This window comes from Populus trichocarpa, chromosome 1 (assembly GCF_000002775.5).
Source record: "Populus trichocarpa isolate Nisqually-1 chromosome 1, P.trichocarpa_v4.1, whole genome shotgun sequence".
NCBI classification, from domain to species: domain Eukaryota; kingdom Viridiplantae; phylum Streptophyta; class Magnoliopsida; order Malpighiales; family Salicaceae; genus Populus; species Populus trichocarpa.
The window spans coordinates 42,626,434-42,645,514 of NC_037285.2; the positions used below are offsets into that span (position 1 = coordinate 42,626,434).

At 34.5% G+C, this 19,081-nt stretch overlaps 4 protein-coding genes and 1 long non-coding RNA gene across 6 annotated transcripts; 3 read left to right on the plus strand and 2 right to left on the minus strand.

Moving 5' to 3' along the window:
* The first annotated feature begins 2,536 nt into the window (after positions 1 to 2,536).
* Positions 2,537 to 8,334, plus strand: LOC18095581 (probable hexosyltransferase MUCI70). The gene is made up of 9 exons (XM_052449840.1): positions 2,537 to 3,376; positions 4,125 to 4,301; positions 4,735 to 4,948; positions 5,119 to 5,228; positions 5,311 to 5,510; positions 5,947 to 6,050; positions 6,690 to 6,877; positions 6,972 to 7,171; positions 7,928 to 8,334. The coding sequence occupies exons 1-9, from the start codon at positions 3,142 to 3,144 to the stop codon at positions 8,123 to 8,125; spliced, it is 1,626 nt and encodes a 541-aa protein (XP_052305800.1). The 5' UTR covers positions 2,537 to 3,141; the 3' UTR covers positions 8,126 to 8,334.
* A 1,472-nt stretch (positions 8,335 to 9,806) lies between these two features.
* Positions 9,807 to 11,518, plus strand: LOC18095582 (uncharacterized). The gene has a single exon (XM_006370197.3). It carries the CDS (start codon positions 10,662 to 10,664, stop codon positions 11,094 to 11,096), a length of 435 nt encoding a protein of 144 aa, XP_006370259.1. The 5' UTR covers positions 9,807 to 10,661; the 3' UTR covers positions 11,097 to 11,518.
* Positions 11,519 to 12,113: 595 nt separating this feature from the next.
* LOC18095583 (cytochrome c oxidase copper chaperone 1) lies at positions 12,114 to 14,441 on the plus strand. Of its 2 annotated transcripts, XM_024590983.2 has the most exons (3): positions 12,121 to 12,277; positions 13,513 to 13,683; positions 13,993 to 14,441. In XM_024590983.2, exon 3 carries the CDS (start codon positions 14,000 to 14,002, stop codon positions 14,225 to 14,227), a length of 228 nt encoding a protein of 75 aa, XP_024446751.1. In that variant the 5' UTR covers positions 12,121 to 12,277; positions 13,513 to 13,683; positions 13,993 to 13,999; the 3' UTR covers positions 14,228 to 14,441. The 2 variants fall into 2 exon arrangements, with proteins under 2 accessions (XP_006370260.2, XP_024446751.1); XM_006370198.3 differs by lacking the exon at positions 13,513 to 13,683 and having other exon boundaries at positions 12,114 to 12,277.
* Positions 14,442 to 15,590: 1,149 nt separating this feature from the next.
* LOC112325188 (uncharacterized) lies at positions 15,591 to 17,264 on the minus strand. Its single transcript, XR_002979253.2, has 2 exons — positions 15,938 to 17,264; positions 15,591 to 15,814 (listed from the first exon to the last, which is right to left on the minus strand). It is a non-coding gene; the product is annotated as an uncharacterized LOC112325188 (long non-coding RNA).
* A 605-nt stretch (positions 17,265 to 17,869) lies between these two features.
* LOC112325189 (metallothionein-like protein type 3) lies at positions 17,870 to 18,802 on the minus strand. The gene is made up of 3 exons (XM_024591001.2): positions 18,635 to 18,802; positions 18,405 to 18,452; positions 17,870 to 18,187 (listed from the first exon to the last, which is right to left on the minus strand). Exons 1-3 carry the CDS (start codon positions 18,682 to 18,684, stop codon positions 18,085 to 18,087), a joined length of 201 nt encoding a protein of 66 aa, XP_024446769.2. The 5' UTR covers positions 18,685 to 18,802; the 3' UTR covers positions 17,870 to 18,084.
* Between the last annotated feature and the right edge of the window lie 279 nt (positions 18,803 to 19,081).

Consider the following 19,081-nt stretch of genomic DNA (forward strand, 5'->3'; position numbering starts at 1 on the left):
CACAAAACATCCTTGTCATTGACTATAACCTTAGAAATCATAGCCACCACATTAGCTAAAATTGCACTTATCTCTCTTATCATTATAAAACACTCCATGGTAGCAACCCTTTAGCATTCAATAACCATGATCATAACCAATAAAGAGAAAATTGACAAATAAAATTTATCTTTTCATGTCAACCTCCCTTTTCAGATCACGACAAGCTTCATCATCAATGTAGAAAGGAAAAGAAGGAGCATGAGAACTTGATCTAGTAGGTTTAAGGTTTTCAACCTTGTCATTTTGTACAGTTTATGTGTTACTTCGTTTACATGCTTGTCTAGCTCCTGCACATGACTCCCATGTGCCACGACTACCCTTTTTTTTAGTATCTTTTGTTCGATTCCAATCGCTCTTGAAGGTCAAATTCGAATCCTAATACATTGATTCACTTGTTTTTATCAATTTGCAATATGTGGTTGATTTCCTATTCGTAGATGTTGTATTTGCCTACAATGATTTGCTTGTGTTGAGTAATTTATAATACGAGGTTGATTTTCTATGTGTGGATGTATTTGTTTTTTTTATTGTGAGATTTGTGCTTTAATTTTCTTAAAATGAAAAGTTATGTTTTATTTTTATTGAAGAATTGACCTTGAGTATGGTAAAATGGTTTTGTCTTCATATGACCCGATTTAAGTATGGTAAAATGGTTTTTATTGAAGAATTGACCTTGAGTATGGTAAAATGGTTTTTATTGAAGAATTTGCACATCCATTAATTAGTCTTACTTTCAAACCCGATGGTTTTTATTGAAGAATTTGCACATCCATTAATTAGTCTTACTTTCAAACCCGATTTAAGTTTTTTTCTTCATAACCTTTTCAATTATGGACTGAAAAAATAGATTTTAAAATCAATTTGAGGGATTTTTTTATAAGGTTTTGGAAAAGATAAGAATAATTGATTTATAACTTGCAATTTAGGCAAAATCACATCACAAGTAAAGAGAAAATAAATCGATTGGATATGCAAGACTAGGCTTTAGTTTTTATGATATTTTGTGTTCTTAGATAGGAGAGAAGAAAGAGATTAGATTTTTAAATTAATTTGGGATTTTTTAGGAGCATATTTTGGCTATTTATGTTATATTATATAGGAGGGTAGGTTTGGGTTGTTTATGTTCACAAGTGCCTTTTAAAAATATTTTGCTTGTTGGTTTTTTGTTTTTTGCCCCTTTAGTCTGATAGTTCTATGTTTTGATATAAAACTTTATTTAATTCACATTCCAATTCCCGGGTTTGAAAAATGAGATTTATTGGAAAATTATGGAGAGAGAAAGTAATGGAATGGTGAGATTTCGTTGATAAAAGGTTAAATTTGGTGTCAATGTGTTTTTCTTGGCATAAGAAGTGTTATTGAGGTATTTTTGAGCTTTTATGTTGTTAGAAAAAATAGATCGAGGTTAAGAGAATTTTTTTTTTTATGCTTTTGAGTTAATTTAGAGGTTTTTAAGTTGATAAATAAATTTATCGTGATTTAAAGGGTATTTTTGGAAGTAAAAAAATTGAAATTTAATTTTTTAAGTCCTAAAAATCCTAGCTTGATTTTCCACCATCTCTCTAATGGGTGAAATTTGAACTCACAAATAACACATCATCTACTTTCTTTTTTAACTCATTAAAAAAGTCTAAAGGCATGAACATGGCCTACTTTTAGGTTTCTTTTTAATTTCTTTTTAATTGAAATTTAATTTTTTTAAAATTAAATAATTTAAAATATTTTATATATTATTTTATTAAATGCCTTTAAATGTTTACCTTGTTTCTGAAAAAATATATCAGTCTTTTTATAACATTAAGAAATGTTTTTTTTACAACTTATAATGATTTTTTATAATTTTATTTGGTTTCTTTTCCATGTGCATGTATTTTTGCCATCATATAATTAAATAAAACGATAATTTTTTAAAAATAAAGTTATTAAAATCAATAAGGTGTGTGAGCTTGAATTATGATTTTAGTGAGTTAACTCAAGTCAATCCAAGATGTTTTCATCTCAATATTTTTTAAAAAAATGTCATCTTTAATTAATTTTAAACAAAATTAATTTTTTATTAGTTACCAAGATTATCTTTGAACCCTTTAGATTGAGCAGGTCATATCAAATTAATCTTCATATGGTTTAATTTGAAATCTAAATTAGATAAAAAATTAAATTAAGAGGTTTTAAAAATTACTTAACCCTATCAAAGAATCCACTATAACAATACAAGAACATTGTTTTTCCAGCTGTGATGTCTTTTAGTAAGGAAACGTTTCAGAATGTAAATGATATTTTTAAAAAAATTAATTTTTTTTTGTTTAAATTTAATTTTTTTATATTTTAATTCTTTTTTGAAATTTAATATTAAAAATAACTTAAAAAATTAAAAAATATTTAATTTATTTTTAAACAAAATTATTTTTTAAAAAACCACCACTAATATAATCTTAAATATTATAAAAAATGCAAAAACAATATAAAACACATTGTATCCAGAAAGAAAATAAGAAGACGACTCGCACGCGCACACTGAGAGAGTCAGATATTTACCTGCAAAAACAGAATGATGAACAAAAAAACCCATTTTTGATAAGCTAAGAAAGAATTCAAATCTCGTTCTCGTTGGGTTTTAAATCTCATTTTCGGAGCCAAATCGATTTCTAAAACTTTTTCTTTCTTTTGTTGGCTAATGTAGGTTGCCTTTTGTTAATGTTGAGGTTTTGTTTTGTCTAGTTTGGTATCATAATTCTCTTATGAATCAGTTTCCCATGGAATTCCATTGATTTGATTTATTAGAACAGATAGGTAAGAATTGAATTCCCTTTCGTTATTTGAAAGGATAAATGGGTATTAGTGCATTTGGGATTTGATTGAAATTTAAAAACTGGGTTTTGTTTTCCGGAGTAGTTGCTGGTGGGTTTTGCGACTTAGACCCTGATTTTGAGGAAACAGGGGGTTTCTTTCTTTTGGTTTGGCATTGCATAAGGAGAGGGGAAGTAGAGTTGTAGGTATTAAAAATCAGGAGAGAAGTGGGTTTTGGCTTTTGAGAGAGAATGATTTGTATAGGAGAAAAGGTGACATGAGAAGTAGAGTTATTGTTGGTCCAGAGGTACAATGAATGGAGGGTCATTCGGTCAAAGGGGGAGTTATGGATCATTGCCTTGCTACGGAAAATTATCAAATATTGCACGAAAACAATCTTCGAAAATGCCGCCAGTGAGTTCAAGGGACAAGGAGCGGGTTCTCCTGGTTGTTTGCCGGTGCTTGGGGCGTAGAAGAGTTGCAATGTTGCTCTTGGTTGCACTTGCTCTCCTAGTTTTCATCTGGGGTTCCCTTACAGTTAGCAAAGGTATGGTTCAAACATGTGTCCTTTCCTATGATGTAAAATGTTTGAGTGTTTTATGTATTCTTTTGTTCTACCTGTCCTTTTATTTTGGTACTGTTGCACTGAGTTACAGGAGGATGAAAGTTTTCTAATTACAAGGAAATAATCACTTAACAAAGGAATAGTTTAGGCACCTATTTATTAGTTCATGCTGACTATTCTATATTTAACAGAAAAGATAAAATGTAGTAGTGTTTTAACTCTATGAGCATCTTTTAATTTTTCCTGTTGTTTGAATGGAAATGTTTAAGTCATGTATTATTCATGTCTTGAGAGCAGCTGTAGCATGCAGTGAGGAGGGGGGGTGGGGAACAAGAAATAAAGAGGTGGAGGTGGTTCTTCATGAATTTTGGTTCCCATATAGGTGTGGGCCATGATTGAATAATGGCCTTGTTTCTATTAGTTCTCATTCTGTGCTAAATCCTTGACAGGAAAGCTGACAGCCAGAGAGTCTTCTTCTTTCTCTCTCTCTATTTTCAATCTTGAATGGAAAGCATACGAAGACAAAGTTGTCTTCTTGAATTTAAAACAGGAGATAATCAATCGATTACAAATATTGATCAGAATGAAAGATTCTGTTATCAAGTTATTTTTCTGCATTTAATTGATGATGTCAAAGTCCTGAAATACTTGGGATTTTTACTGCTATTTGTTTTGCTTTAGACTGGTTGAGGCAATAACTAATGTGCATTTTGTGTTATGGATGCCCCAGAAACCACAAGTCCAACTGTTAGACCAATGGATAGTATACATTTTGACAACAGTGATATAATAAGCCATCCTTCTGTTGCCTGTCGTTCTAGAGCTAATAGCATATTGGACCATCCATGCCACAAGTTTGCTCTCCCTCCTCCCCCTCCTTCTGGTGGACGACGGTTTGGACCACGCCGTAAGTTTTGGGTTATTTTGGTTGAAGTGTTCCTTATTTTCTTGTTTTTCTGATCATTCTATTAATATATTGGATTGGACCATAAGTTTGAGTTGCTACATCTGTGCGTCATTTGGAAGTAAAAAATGACTTCTGGCCTGAATGTTACTAAAAGTCATGTATATAATTTTTCTTGCACCAAGAATGTGCTCTCACATTTCTGTAACAGAGAAAACTGGCATGTTTTTGCAATTAATGTTATTATCTTTCTCATCAGTGTTTGCTACAGAAGACCTCTTGCATGTTCAATTGTAAATTGATACAAAATAACCCTGAATACCTTTGTATAAAGTATGCCAAAATCTATACTCTTAGTTGAAGCAAAAAAGTGCTCACATGCAATTTATTTCTGTTGGTGTGGTATTTACTTTGTTGTCACTCATTTGTTATGCAGCTTGTCCAGTATGTTACATTTCTGCAGAGCAAGCTAGAGCTAGCATTCCATGCTCCTCATCTGCATCACCAGTGCTCCGCAACTTAACATACGTTGTTGATGAAAACCCAATTAAAATTGAATCACATGGAGGTTCAGAATTTGGTGGATATCCTTCTCTAAAGCAGAGGAATGAATCTTTTGATATACAAGAGTCGATGACAGTGCACTGTGGGTAGGAGTCCTTCTCACCTATCATCTTTCTGTAAAATTATAAGCATTGAAGACTGTTTTGCATGGATCTCATGATCTCTGTCCTCCGTTATTATACAATGTCCTGTAACAAATACGAATAACTTATTTCTTATAAACACATATTTTTCTGTTGGCCGTATTTTTTATCAGATTTGTTAAAGGAAATAGACCTGGCCGCCAGACTGGATTTGATATTGATGAAGCTGACCTGAAGAAATTGGAAGAGTTTCACGAGGTCATTGTTGCATCAGCCATATTTGGTACTGTTTAGCACTGGACATTCTGCAAAGATTTCTTGTTTTATCCATGTTTTCTACTTTCCTCATCATTGCACTTTCCCAGGGAACTATGACATAATACAACAGCCCAAGAACGTTAGTGAAGCAGCTAGGAAAAATGTTCCTTTTTATATGTTTATTGACGAAGAGACAGAAACATATTTGAAGAATTCCAGCGCCCTAGATAGCAATATGAGGATCGGACTGTGGAGGATTATTGTCGTCCATAACATCCCCTACACTGATGCAAGACGCAATGGAAAGGTCAGTTTGCATTTGTTTGGTTGCTTTGCCTGCTTCTTTCAGATTTCTCTCTTTAATTTCCTTGGGCATCCAAACCTGGGCTGGATTGCATCACTTTCTTCTTAATTTTTTTTCTTCCCCTTGTTCTCCTGCTTCTCTGTTAGCTCATTGAAAACAAAGCTATCAGTTTGTTAACAAATTTCTGTTTATCTCTTGGTGAGTCTTCAAGTAATTTCAATTTTGGTGCTAATCCTAGCATGGCAGAATTTCCTGAATAAATTTCTGTTGATATATTAATCTAAAAGATTTTCCTTTTTTTTTCCTTTTCATTTTTGTTTTGGGCTATGATATTCAATAGTACCTCATACTTCAAGTCATTTTCTTTTCAATTACTGAAAACCTAAAATGTTGCTGCAAGAAGTGATGGATGCTGTCGTTGTGCTATGTAAATGGACAGGTTCCAAAGCTTTTATTGCACAGGCTCTTGCCTAATGTTAGGTATTCCATATGGATAGATGGAAAGCTCCAGCTTGTTGTGGATCCATATCAAGTTCTTGAGAGGTATATTGTTTGTGCTTAAATTAAGTGGTCATTGAATGGAGTCATTCAGATATGTAAAATGGCTTGTGAATTCAGTGCATCTTTTTTTTATAATTTTTCTGGTATCTTCAAATTGAGATGTATGGAAATTTTGTTGTACCTGTGTGTGTATACTCATTTTCTTCTGTTATCTGTCACTGTACCAATTTCTGGTCCCAACATGGCATCACTTCAAAAGTTATGAACCATCATAAGTTTCATTGGTTCATCAATAGGCAACTTACGGGATTCTGGAAAAATGCATGGAAAATATAATTATAGCCGTATGCTCTTTTTATCAGCTGTCTTGCAATGTTAACATTATTACACTGTTATTGATCCTACATTTTCATTTAAAGCATTCAAAAAAGGAACTGCTTTTCTTGCTTGGAACATGGGAATGTCATCTTTCTGTTGGTTTACAGTAACTCATGCTTTGGCAATGTGTTCTGGATATGTTGACTCATGTTAAGACAGTTTTTTTAGTGTTAGCATTTACCATATAGATCTTCATGCATATTGCATTTCTGGCCTCTAGAAGAAGGGGAAATAGGTAGATAATTTTAGTATAATTGCATAATCTATGTGTTTGAATCATACCTGAGCTGTCCTTTGGTTCAGATTCTTGTGGCAGCAAAATGCCAGTTTTGCAATCTCAAGACACTATCATCGCTTTGATGTGTTTGAAGAGGCTGAAGCTAACAAAGCTGCAGGAAAGTGTGACAATTCATCCATTGATTACCAGATTGAATTTTATAAAAAAGAGGGTTTATCGCCATATTCCAAGGCTAAGCTTCCAATAACCAGTGGTAGGTGTATAATCCTATGTGTGTGCGCACGCGCTTCATGTTCTTGAAGATTTGTATTTCTTATGTTTTCTGCTCAATGACTGACCTTTTGCAGATGTTCCTGAAGGTTGTGTTATCATAAGGGAACATATTCCCATCACAAATCTGTTTACCTGCCTGTGGTTCAATGAAGTTGATCGGTTTACTGCCAGAGATCAGTTAAGCTTCTCCACTGTGAGGGATAAAATAATGGCTAAAGTTGATTGGAGCATCAATATGTTTTTGGATTGTGAGAGGCGTAATTTTGTGATTCAGGTACATGTTTATGTGTTGTCTTTCTATTATCAGGGGAGATGAAACCAGTGCATCTAAAACTAAGCAATTTGTTATTGTTCTGCTCTAAATGAACCTTATAAGTGAACTTTTCTAATGAAGTTGGCCAAAAAAGCTGAATGACTTTAATTTTATTGTTATATTAACTTATGTATTTTTTTTCCTTCCATGTTTAACATTGAGCAGCACCTCCTTCCTCTGTTGAAAGAGGAAAGTATGACAATTTATTATTGGTCTGCTCTATGTTGCCTGTTTGTCTTATTTATTATTGGTCTGATTTTAGCCGCAAATGTTCCTTGTTTCCCAAACACAGAGTTCTGGCAACTAAATGGATCCTCTGACAACAGTGTATTGAACAAAGCTGTCCAGCTACTATATACAGTGCACGAGACTGATCTCTATGGGTGTCTTTGATCCCTTCTCTATTTTTTGATCCTCCAAGTGTTTCTTTGGGTGTTTAATGTGGTTACTCCATGCATTTTATCATGTTCTCCATACAAGTGACATTTGAGGCTAAATTCCGTCCTGGGAGTGCAGCTAGTATGCTTTGACCAAATGATGCTAAAAGCAGGAACGATCAAATAAAAACAATCTTTAATGGGGATAATTAACTTGGATTTAAAAAATAAAACTCCTATGCTTTGGGATGCTAAATCCTACTACTATTAGTTTCTCTGTAACAACATGCCACTGTTTTATGGTACTTTTATGCCACTTGATTTTTCTTTTGACTTGCAGGCTTACCACAAAGATTTATTGGACCACATGCCACCTCCAGTTGCTCATGTTATTCGACATCCACCACCATTACATCGTGATAGTTCAGCTGGGAGAAACCCAAGTAAAAATTCAAGGCGTGGAAGAGATAGGAGATCTGGTTCAAGGCAACACCGCAAGGCTGCTGCGGGTAACAGGGAGAAGCAAACCTTTTTGTAGGAGAGGTAAAAGTAGGTGTTTTTTATTTTTTTTCATTATACTGCACGGGGAAGATGGATTTGGTTAGAAGTATTTAGAATGACCCAAAAACAAAAGCAACCGAAATTTTGTTTGAAATTATTGATATCTCATATTCTTTCATTGTTGTAAATACTTCATACCAAATAAGTCCACACCAGCTGCAATCATTGAATGCTTCTTGATTTTCATTTACTTGGTGCACGAACATGCATTGGCCATCACTTGTGTATCTTGAAAATGTCAGCTTTCATGCTTTATGCGTTGTCCAGTTATAGAAATGGAAGATATACTTTCTACATTGGCCATCACTTGTGTATCTTGAAAATGGCAGCTTTCAGGCTTTTTGCGTTGTCCGGTTATAGAAATGGAAGATATACTTTCTATCCTCTATACAATAAATACCGTGCCATCCTGAGTGGGGAGCGACTATTCCTTGTTCTTAGGAGTGTTGTTCATCTTCTCTTTTGAGCTATTAAGATGCACTGCTTATTCTGCTTTTCTAAGCTTGAATCTGATCTCTTTCCTTCATGTGTTCTTCCAAGGTTTTGGGAATGAGTTGTTTAATTCTAGGGCATTTGTAAGATGAGAAAATCTTAGTGTTTTCAGGCCTACGGAATGTTTCCAAACCTGTGACTGTACAAGTAAATAGGAAGATTTCTGAACTGGCCTCGTCCATGCTCTTACCTCAATACCCAGATTGAAAATTTTGGTACCCTATATGTTGAATCTCATGTTTCTCCACTCTTATCAAATCCTCAACTAAATTCAAAAGCAGGAATTGAAAGTGGAAGGATAGATTATCCTTCAACCCTACAGACAGCACATAACATGAAAGGGTCTCACAGGAGAGGAGAGGAGAGGCCTATCAGCAAGATACAAGTTCCAGTGTTCCCTTTTTCCATGAAAGCAAATTAATAAATGGTGAGAATCGACCATACACTTAAAATAACATACAATGAAGTATACCTGCAAAATATAACAGCTGTATTGAATACAATAATGGCTTCTTCTCTGTGATGATAATATAATAATGTGGTTTTGTCATTCGATTTGCATACAGAACAGAGCAATACAGCTTGAGATATGTTAAAAGTATTCTATGGATCCATTTTTTCAAGTGCATGCCGAAAGCACTTTTGACAATTAAAAGCAACCTCAAGTTTTAGCAAGTTCGAGTTAAACTATAAAGGTTCACACTTTTTAGGCATTGATTCTCATTTTCTGTTAATTATTTCTTACTCTTACAGTTCATTTTATAAACAATTTTCTTAATTCGATGATAAAAGAAATATCTTCCTAGTATCAGTTAAAATTTGATAACACCTGCAGCTCAACTAATAAGATGCATCGAAGATGATGTTGAAGTTAACAAATTGTCATGACACTTCCTGTTAGCTTTTTTCTCTTGTTTAAAATTATTATTTTGAAATTATTTTAATAAGCTAATATTAAAAATAAATTTTAAAAAATAAAAAAAATAGGACATGATAAAAGTTATATTTATTACACCCTCTGTAGATTTCTCGTGAGGAAGAAAGGTCGTGTGAACTTGATCCTCCTACATGACGATACATGGATTCTAACTTCCAAAAAGCAAAAATAAAAAATTCCAAAAAGAGCTTTTCTTCTACATTTAAGATAATTAGAAACACAAAGGGTAGAGGGTCGGCCAGTGAACATGTGACCCACAAATGTGGGATTGCTAAGCACAAGAAGCAAAGAAAGGCATAAAAAAACAAAGGCATTTTGTGCATGGGAGGAAGGTATGGTATGGGATTATTGAGAGCAAGAAATCTCTATGGATTGCCACTTGAAAGGATATAAAACACCAAATTATTGCTTTCTCTACCACCTCTCTGTCCAAATCTACATACCTTAATTAAATAAGTCTGAGCCCACAGAATTATTATATCCATTAATTTAGCTCAATTATTATATCACCCATAAATGTCACATCCAGATCAGCACCAATAATTTTACCTTTTAAACCCCTCCCCGTTCCAGTTTCATTTCCCTTCAATTTGTTTACAGCTTTAGGGTTTTGGGATGCAAAAGGGTTTCCTGGATCTGTCTCTCAACATCTTGAATTTGAGGTTAGGATCCTATAGTCTTTTCTTGGTGGATTAAAGGGGTCTTATATTGAAATTTGAGGTGGGGTTTATGTGGGTTTTTCTTGTTTAATACACTTTGATTCAAGATTTGTTTTCTTGGTACAATTGGTGGGGGAGATCAAGTTATGGTCTTGATAAATGGGTTTATCTTGGTTTTTGAGTCTTGGGTTGCTATCGAATTCTGGGCTTTAAATCTTGATCAATGATTCGATCGTCTTTCTTCAAGATCACACATTTAAAAAAGTAGGTTTGAGGGCTCTTTCAATAGGGTCGATGTTACTCTTTTCTTGTATTGTACTTTGGTAGCTATGGTTTAAAGGCCTTTTCTTGTTGGGTTGAGCCATTGTTTCTGATAGAGTTAAAGAAAGGAGAGGGGAGAGTAGTTCTTTTTGGTGCTTGATTAAATGGGATCCTCTGGCTTCTTTCTGATATGTATGCTTCATTCTGTGATGGCTCTAACTTGTGGAGCTTTGATGATGTTTTACACAAATGAGGCCACTGTGTTTGGTCATGGCATTGAAATAGCTACAAAGCTTAAAGGTTCAACACCACATGACCAACTCCTGGTCCAAACCTCTGATTCCTTTTCTGGGTTGCTATTGTTTGCCATTGGGTTCCTTTTGTTCATGGTGGCATTTGTTAAGGACAGAGAGTTCCAGAGTTTCTTTGCTAAAGGTTGTGTCTTGCTGCATGTTTCAATGGCTTTCTGGAGGATTTACTTTGAGAGGAAGCTTGAAGATCTGGCTCGTGATTTGCCTAGACTAGTTGTTGGTGACATTGCATTGGCTCTTTCTTGGGTTTTCTTTCTTGTTTATTCTTGGAGAGAGAAGTATGATTAGCAAGCTACAAGAGTCAGATAGCCAGTCCATCATCGAATAAATTTGAGCTGTTATTGTGGTAGCGTTACGGGTTCTGCCAAGTGGGATCTTTTTTCCTGGCTCTGTTCTGTAAATTACAGGGTGAATCTGGAACTTTAAAGAAATGGACGCAAAGCATGGATCGGATTCTTGGTTAGTGCGCGTTTTAAATTCTTGATTGGATCTTGAACAAGCTTGGATTCCAAGAAAAGCTGGAGATGAGATCTGGGGGCTGCCATTTTGTTTTTAATTGAGAATCTTCAACTTGAGAAGTTTCTTGCACTTACTGTGGTGCCTCTGTGGGCTTCTTGTATTGAATTTCAATGGCATTTGTAAATCAACCTTCTTCAAATAGATATTTGATAATAATTAGAAATGTGAATCCCATAAAAGTTTACTCGTTTGCTGCCATCTCTTACTTTCTTGGCAATCAAACAGGCTTTATTATTTTTTAATATATTATTATTAAAAATAAAAAAAATATTATTTCAATATATTTCTAACAAAAAAATTATTTAAAAAAAAATTATTATTATAAAATCAAACAGGCTTTTAATCTCTCTCAATTTATTGAAGATTGATCTTAATCTTTGTTGCAAAAGTGGAAAAAAAAAAGTTATCAAGAAGGGGGATCATAGGACTCCCTATCTTTTTTCGTCGATGCTAAAATTTTATCATTCTAAAAATAATAATAATTATTCCTACAAAAAATATATATATTGTTTTTTAGAAAATAACCTTTAAATTTATTTGGAAGAAAAACTAAAAGCTGCTGAAAATTATTTTTAGTTGGTTTGAGAGTGTGGTTATTTTTTAAAATATTTTTAGTTTAAAAATATATTATTTTAATATATTTTTTATTTTTTAAAATTTATATTTTACATCATCAAATCAAAATAATTTAAAAAACAATTAATTTTATTAAAAAAAAAAGATTTAGCTTCTGTTTCAGCCTCAATCCGAGTGCTTATTCTACGTTAAAAAGAAAAGTATATGCTGTTATTGGACCATGAAGGCTCGGCCCACGAATGCCACAACATCTTGTCTAGGGACCCGTTTCTTTCTTCTTCTTCTTCTTCTCTCTCTCTGAAGTTTCTAGCATTCAACCACAACAGAAACCCTGCAGAGCCCCAACTCCTGAAACCTTTGACAAAATTCTAACGGTAACTTATTCTTTTCTTTTGCTCTTTCTATGTTTCCTTGTGTTCATCTGTTCATTTATTGTCTTTTAAGTTGTAGATGGTCTGTTATGGTTTAGTGTTTTGCTTTGTTTCTGGTTTTATTGTTTGAATAAACTTTTTTCTTTTTCTTTTTTCAGAATTGTTATTTGCTTTTGTTTTTTCTTTAATTCTAATTGTTATGAGGAAAGGTCATCAAAAGCTCAAATGGTTTTATCTTGAAGATGATTTTTTAGTCAAGAATGCAATTTTGTAATGGCAAATGATTATAATTGGTATCATTAATTGATTTTGGTTTCTGGGTATATGTTTTGCATAAATTTCAATATTTAGGTTCCGTTTTAAAGAAGATACTGTAGTTTTCAAGATAGTTGAGAAACTGAGAACATGATAGACATGATCTTTCACTGCTATGAAAAGGATGATCATGCCGGAGTTCTTAGAGAAAAAGGTCGGATTTTTACTCGAGGAAAATGAATTATTTATTTTTTTTTAAAAAAAAGTTTGGTTACTTGAAGTTATTGATTGGGAAGCTTTCATACTGTTGGTTCTGAACTTGGGTGAAGCGCAATTTTGAACTTTTTAAGTTTCTATTTTCTGTATGTTGATTTTGGGTATATAGTTAGTCAGTTGCATAGAGTACTGCTATATAACACAAAAATAAGTTAGCGAAAAGTTCACAAGCAGATAAAGTGGCCAGAGAAGTGATTTCGTTCAACTTTTGGGCTATTTATTTTTTGTGCCTGTTCGTGTCCTATTTGTTACAAAATATTCGTGTTATACAGCTTTCTTCAATTGGGTAATTGAGAAGCTTGGTTGAGTTAAGTTGCTTCCTGGATTTAAAAAGAAATGGGGTGTCTTTTTTGAGTGGTTGTTTCCTTGAACCCATATATAAGTGCATTTATATTAGGCTTTTGTGATTGCTTCTCATGACTGTGTCAGAATCAGATTCATCGGTTTGATTGAGTATAATGTTGACAGATTTTTGGCCAAATGTCTAATTTTTATGAGGGGAAATGGGAATATGAACAAAAACAAACCTTTCATGTTGTTGATTTACCACGCGGAGTACTTAATCAGGTCTTAAGTTTCTGTCTTAGTAAGCAAAACAGCACTTAATGGTATGGCAGTGTTTCAAATTGTTTGATGGAGTCGGATATCATACTGAATTGCTTGTGCTATGAGCTGCATTAGAAGGATGATTAGTGATCCCTTTGTAGGAAAACAAATTGGGATATGAGCAAATCTCATATGGTGGAGGACAGTCATGCAATGGAACATCTGAACAAAAATTTTGAATTGTTTTAGTGGAGTTGATTGATTGGACAATTTGTAGAACAAGGACTCCAGGTGGCAAAGGCATTAATTGGCAAAAAGAGAGAAAAGAAAAGGTGCACTTTTTTCTGATGAAGAAAAAGATGTCTCTATTCACAACAGAAAAAATCTCCTCTTTTTTTTTTTTCTGATGAACCAAGCAATTGCAAGCAGCTAGTAATGAACAACAAACAATACAGTAATGAAGAAATAGATGTCTCTCTATTCACAACAGAAAAACTCTCCTCTAGTGAATTGTATAATCATTGGAATTATAACAACGAAAAAAAACCTATGTAATGAGTTTATAAATAGAGTAGAGGCTCTTGAATGATTTTCTTCATTCCTTTCTTTATTTCTTTATGCCTTACATGTGTTTTCTGCAGATTTGTGATGGGTGGACTGCCTTTGCAAAATGCTTCCCCTACCCCAGTTGTCAGCCAGGTGTCAGTAATTACAAATTCTACTAAAGAATCAAAGCCCAAGAAGAAGATCTGCTGTGCTTGCCCTGAAACTAAGAAACTAAGGGACGAATGCATTGTGGAGCATGGTGAAGCTGCATGTGCAAAATGGATTGAGGCTCATCGACTGTGCCTCCGTGCTGAGGGCTTTAACATTTGAGTTTGGTAGATATGGTTTAGTTCATAAATCAATACCATTTTGGAATATAGAATACTTGTTTTGGAATTACACATACTGAATAGGAGGAATAAAGCTAGAAAACACAGGTTTTCTTGACCTTCTGTACTTGCAGTCATTTTTATCTTCTTGAATTATGATTTCTTTCCTTCCTCTGTGACAATTGAAAATGATCAGAATCCTTGGGTGGGGTTGATATTGTGTTGTCTCTTCTCTTTGTCAGTGTTATCTGATTATTTTTTGAACCTGTGATTTTACAGGCAGAGGAAAGTTGTTCCTCTGATGTATTGCATTCCTTACATGCCAATAACTCTCCCATTTGTGATTCCTTCTTTAAATTCCATTACGGTGTTATGTATTGTTCTGAACTTCTGATGATAGATTATAGACTCTCATCTCGTACTTATGCAAGCTTATCCTCACATGTTGATTGTTATCCTTACAAGTAGCAGTTGCCAAGGATGAAGTGAAAAGTTATAATCTGAAGTGTATTGTCCAGAATTAGACATTCTCATCAACTTTGCTGCAACCTGAATTATCCTCTTTGTCACTTTTGAGCCATTATATCTCCCTTGAACTCAAGTGAGCTTGTCGAAGGGCTGAGAAGCAACTCTGAGAGGATAACTCTGGGTTAGAACGTCTAACTTGGACAATGCATCTTCAGACAATAACATCTCTTATCTTCTTATTTCATCTTTGCAACTTCTAATCACTGCATGCCAGGCCAGTTCTATCTTCTTTGTCAATATCGAGAACAGATTCTCCTAGTTTTATAACTCGCGAGTTCTATCTTTTTTATTCATTGCTTCCTATGCTATTTGTCATTTAGTTCAGAGAACAGATTCTCCTTCTTTTTTTTTTCCTTCCTTATCTGTGTCCATTGGCTATAAAATGGAAAAGGTAAATAAGAAGAGAAATCTAGACGTGTGAGTTCAAAGAGTTGGTTGACTGCAAGAATTTCAAACTGGAAGACATATTAGGTCATCTTTCATGGTATTTCAAAGCTTGTACACTACATTTCAGATTGTTTGCCAAAACTTCAGTGATGAAACAGGAAAATGGAAAAAACCCAGTCTTCTTCTCATGTTTCTTTTACGTTTTATGTTTGTAGTCTAGTGATAAGTTTATGCCCCTCCTTTATGGTATTTGCACTATTTTGGTCGTTCTACATGCTGCGGTTAATTTTCGATTCTATTTGGTTTTTACTCAAAATAAAAAAATAATAATAATAATAACTAAACCAAAAGTTTTTATTATTTTAAATTAATAACCGAAACTGGTTCAAACTAGTTATTTTAGTTCGGTTCAGTTAATTGAAGGAAAAAACCGATTTAATAAAACTATCGAGTGTTAAATCCCCTGCTGCGAATCACTTCATTCTAATCCAGAAATAGCATATTATCCCGAACGTAAATAATAGGAGTAATAGCATAAAAAGGAAGGAAAAAAAAACATATTTTCTCCCGATGGAAGCGTAAGTTTCTTCAATAGGCTTTGTCCATTGCAGAAGTGTTCCACCAGCGTCCAACAATAATGCATCATATGCTTTTTTAACATACTTTATTGCTCCTGTAATGTAATGAAACAAAGTGAACGAATCTGATCTATTGAAATAGTGTACGCATTTATATATATGTACTAATAAATAAATAAATAAATAAAGCACTAAGTAGAAAGGAAAAGTGACCAGACCAGCAGAGTGGATGGCAATGGAAGAAGAGCTTGATAGCTTCAATTTGATAGGTTTCAGAGCTTTAAGCAAATAGTTCCCATGAGATTGGCCAAACGGGAAATGGAGATTTAGGAATGGAATTGAGCAAAATAAAGAAAGATATACCTTTAAAGATTGCTAGATACCTTCGTTTTTTCTCGAGACTTTGAACCTTAAAACTGGAGAAGACAAGAAACCAGAGAAGGGGAGATGCGAGAACTGAGATAGAGAGAAAACCTGGAGGAGGGCGGCGGCTGGGTTTGACTTGGCCTTTAGAGTTAGAAGAAAAGTTTATATTTATACTGTTTTTCTTTCAGTGGTGGTTTTCTTGCTCACCCCTAATTACCATGTCGTGGAACAAATTAGGATAAGAGTTGTATTGATCTCAAATAAGCTGATGCCGTCGTACCAGAGAGCTCATGAAGAAAAAAATTGAGGAGTTCCAGTGAAGATGATACGCAGAATAATCTTGAATTTAGAACAGTACTAGTTGGCAAAGAAGGAACAAAACTGAAATGCATGGTAAATGATTTAAAATTGTGAGAAAGAAATCGGGATTCAATGATTTTGTTTTGAATTTGATGTTCTTAATTCCTTTCTTCTTCCCCCGTGTCTCCAACCCAACGGTGTCTTGTTTCTGAGTATGAAAGCAGGATTCAATGATTTTGCTTTGAATTTGCTGTAATCAAAGCAAAAGAGGAACTGCTGGCTTGCCCTGAAACTAAGAAACTAAAACACGACAGCATTTTGGAGAATGGTGAAGCTGTTTGTGTGAAATAGGTTAAGACTCATTGTCCAGTGAGGACTTCAACATTTGGCAAATGAATATCACTTCGAGGATAGAACAGATACGAGGAATAAAGCTAAAAACCGCAACTTTGCTTGACTTTTTCATATCTTCAATCATTTTTTCTTGGAACTCCACTAACAATTGAAAATGGCCAAAATGCATGAATGAGGCCTTGATACTGTGTTTGTCTCATCTCTTTGTCGATGCTTTATTCTTGTCTGTACATGTGATTTAACAGGTAGACTAAAGCTCCTTTCTCCAATGTATTCCATTCCTTAAGATGCCATTGAAGTCTTCCATTCATTTATGATTCCTTCTTCATATTCCTTAATCAATGGTGTTAGATATTGTTCTCAGCTTTTCTTACGATGGTTATTGACAATTTATCATAAGGAGATCTAATGGCTGAAAAGCAAGTAACCAAGGATGGATAATTATTCTACACGCTACTATAAATTGATCTAAAGGTCTTCAGACAGTAACCCTTTCCCCGATTTCTTCTGTTCATCTTTTACGACCACTAATCATTGCATGCCTTGCTAGTTGTATGATCAAACAATTGCTGGCCAGGTTACGTACTTTCTTGTGATCCTTTTGAGTATTCTCTTTCGCAATCACTTGAACATATTGCTGGCCATGCCGTTTCTCTTCGAGTTCAGAGATCTCAGATTAGATTCTTCCAATTTAACTTTCTTTTGCTTTTGGGTTTATCTTTTATGACTTCTCATTGCTGCGTGACATATTTCTTGTGGATTCTTTAAGTGTTGTGTGCATTAGCAGAAAATAAAAGGAAAAAAATAAATCTTGACACGATCCCAACGAAGAAGAGTTGATTGCAAGATTGTGGTCTGGGAAAAAAACTGATTTCTTAAGCAATAACGATCTCAAATTAACTTGCCTAATTATTGTAATGCTATCCGATTGTAATTCGCTGTGGTGAAGCTATGCTTTCATGCATCAAATTTTATGCCATTTGATCACAGAGCATACCGCTTGATAGGCTATGAACTCTAGATTAATAAAGTTCAGCAATATTCTTGCTCTGGTAGTCTAGGTCTACTTTAGCCATGGAGACAATATAGTTGTGAAGTAAATGATTAGAAAGATGAGAGAAGCAGAGTACTACACTAATTATAAGACTTCATTAAAACCACACCAGAGGCCACAGACATGGCCAATACATAACAATGAAGAAGACACAAAGATAAAGACACTCACGGACACTTTTGTTTGTTCACTCCACACCCACAAGTACAGAAGAACACAGATTATTTATCAGAAATTACATTATTAATCCACTCCCAATCCCACATCAAACATGATAGTTGATGTGCTTGCTTAATGACCGCATGTGCAGGTAGTGCAAGTGCAGCCAGTACCGCAGTTGCACTTGCCATCGTTCTCAGCTGCTGGCACCTCCATGACTACGGAGGAGACATAGCTGCAAAAAAAAATTAGACTCCATTGTGTTAGCATCGTGTTCCCATTTCCTTCATTATCAATCTTAACTGACGAACCAAAAATGTTTAGGAATAAAGCAATATATATTATTCATTCTGCTTATTAATCATCAGTGCATGCTGAAGCTTCAATCATGTCTCTCAACGCTAATTAAGACTACGACAACAGGACTTTAAAGATAGAGATGCGAAAGTTACTTCTTCTCAGTCTCGACGATGCCAGCAGTGTAGCTGCTTCCCTTCTTGCTGCAAATTAATCACAAATTGCATGGCATGAGAGAGCAGATAGCATAATGTATGCACGAAAGCCATGCAGAAACATGAACTACCTACTATACAGCTTGCACAACATATATAAACCATAAACAAGCAAGAGCTGCTTAATCAGGTTTGCAAAAGAAGGGGAAAAAAAGAAGAAGAATTCTTACACACACTGGGTCTTGTCAGCGCAGTCGCAGTTGTCGCAGGTGCTAGACATGATGATTGATTGATTAAGCTTAAATGGATGAACTAAAAGACTTGGAGTATGAATGTGTTCTCTGTGTAGCTTAATGAGTTGTTATATCTTCAAGCCCTGCTCTATTTATAGAAGGAGAGAGCGCATCAGTAATGGCTGCGATGAAGAGGAAGGGCAATTGTGGGACCCTCTTAAGGCATGAGAGAAGCACACTCTTCTCGAGGAAACGTCCGAAGGAATCTTGATAATGGAGGTAGGGGTTGGCCATCTTTCCTCCTCTCATGTCAACCTCATTTCTCTTTTTCTATATATGTAAAATTATCATGAATCTTCTGTCATTTTTCAGGGAAGATGTTAGCCCCACGCTTAAAAATCTTCTTTAGCCTAGCATTGGTTCTAGGCGCTTTAACGGTCCATT

Excerpts from the sequence above, each read along its gene's own strand:
- LOC18095581 (XM_052449840.1), top strand. The coding sequence starts at position 3,142 with ATGAATGGAGGGTCATTCGGTCAAAGGGGGAGTTATGGATCATTGCCT. Across the intron at positions 5,229-5,310 it reads TGTTGCATCAGCCATATTTG|GGAACTATGACATAATACAA; the intron begins GTACTGTTTAGC and ends GCACTTTCCCAG. Across the intron at positions 6,051-6,689 it reads CCATATCAAGTTCTTGAGAG|ATTCTTGTGGCAGCAAAATG; the intron begins GTATATTGTTTG and ends CCTTTGGTTCAG.
- LOC18095582 (XM_006370197.3), top strand. The coding sequence starts at position 10,662 with ATGGGATCCTCTGGCTTCTTTCTGATATGTATGCTTCATTCTGTGATG.
- LOC18095583 (XM_006370198.3), top strand. The coding sequence starts at position 14,000 with ATGGGTGGACTGCCTTTGCAAAATGCTTCCCCTACCCCAGTTGTCAGC.
- LOC112325189 (XM_024591001.2), bottom strand. The coding sequence starts at position 18,684 with ATGTCTAGCACCTGCGACAACTGCGACTGCGCTGACAAGACCCAGTGT. Across the intron at positions 18,453-18,634 it reads GCTGACAAGACCCAGTGTGT|CAAGAAGGGAAGCAGCTACA; the intron begins GTAAGAATTCTT and ends ATTAATTTGCAG. Across the intron at positions 18,188-18,404 it reads ATCGTCGAGACTGAGAAGAA|CTATGTCTCCTCCGTAGTCA; the intron begins GTAACTTTCGCA and ends TTTTTTTTGCAG.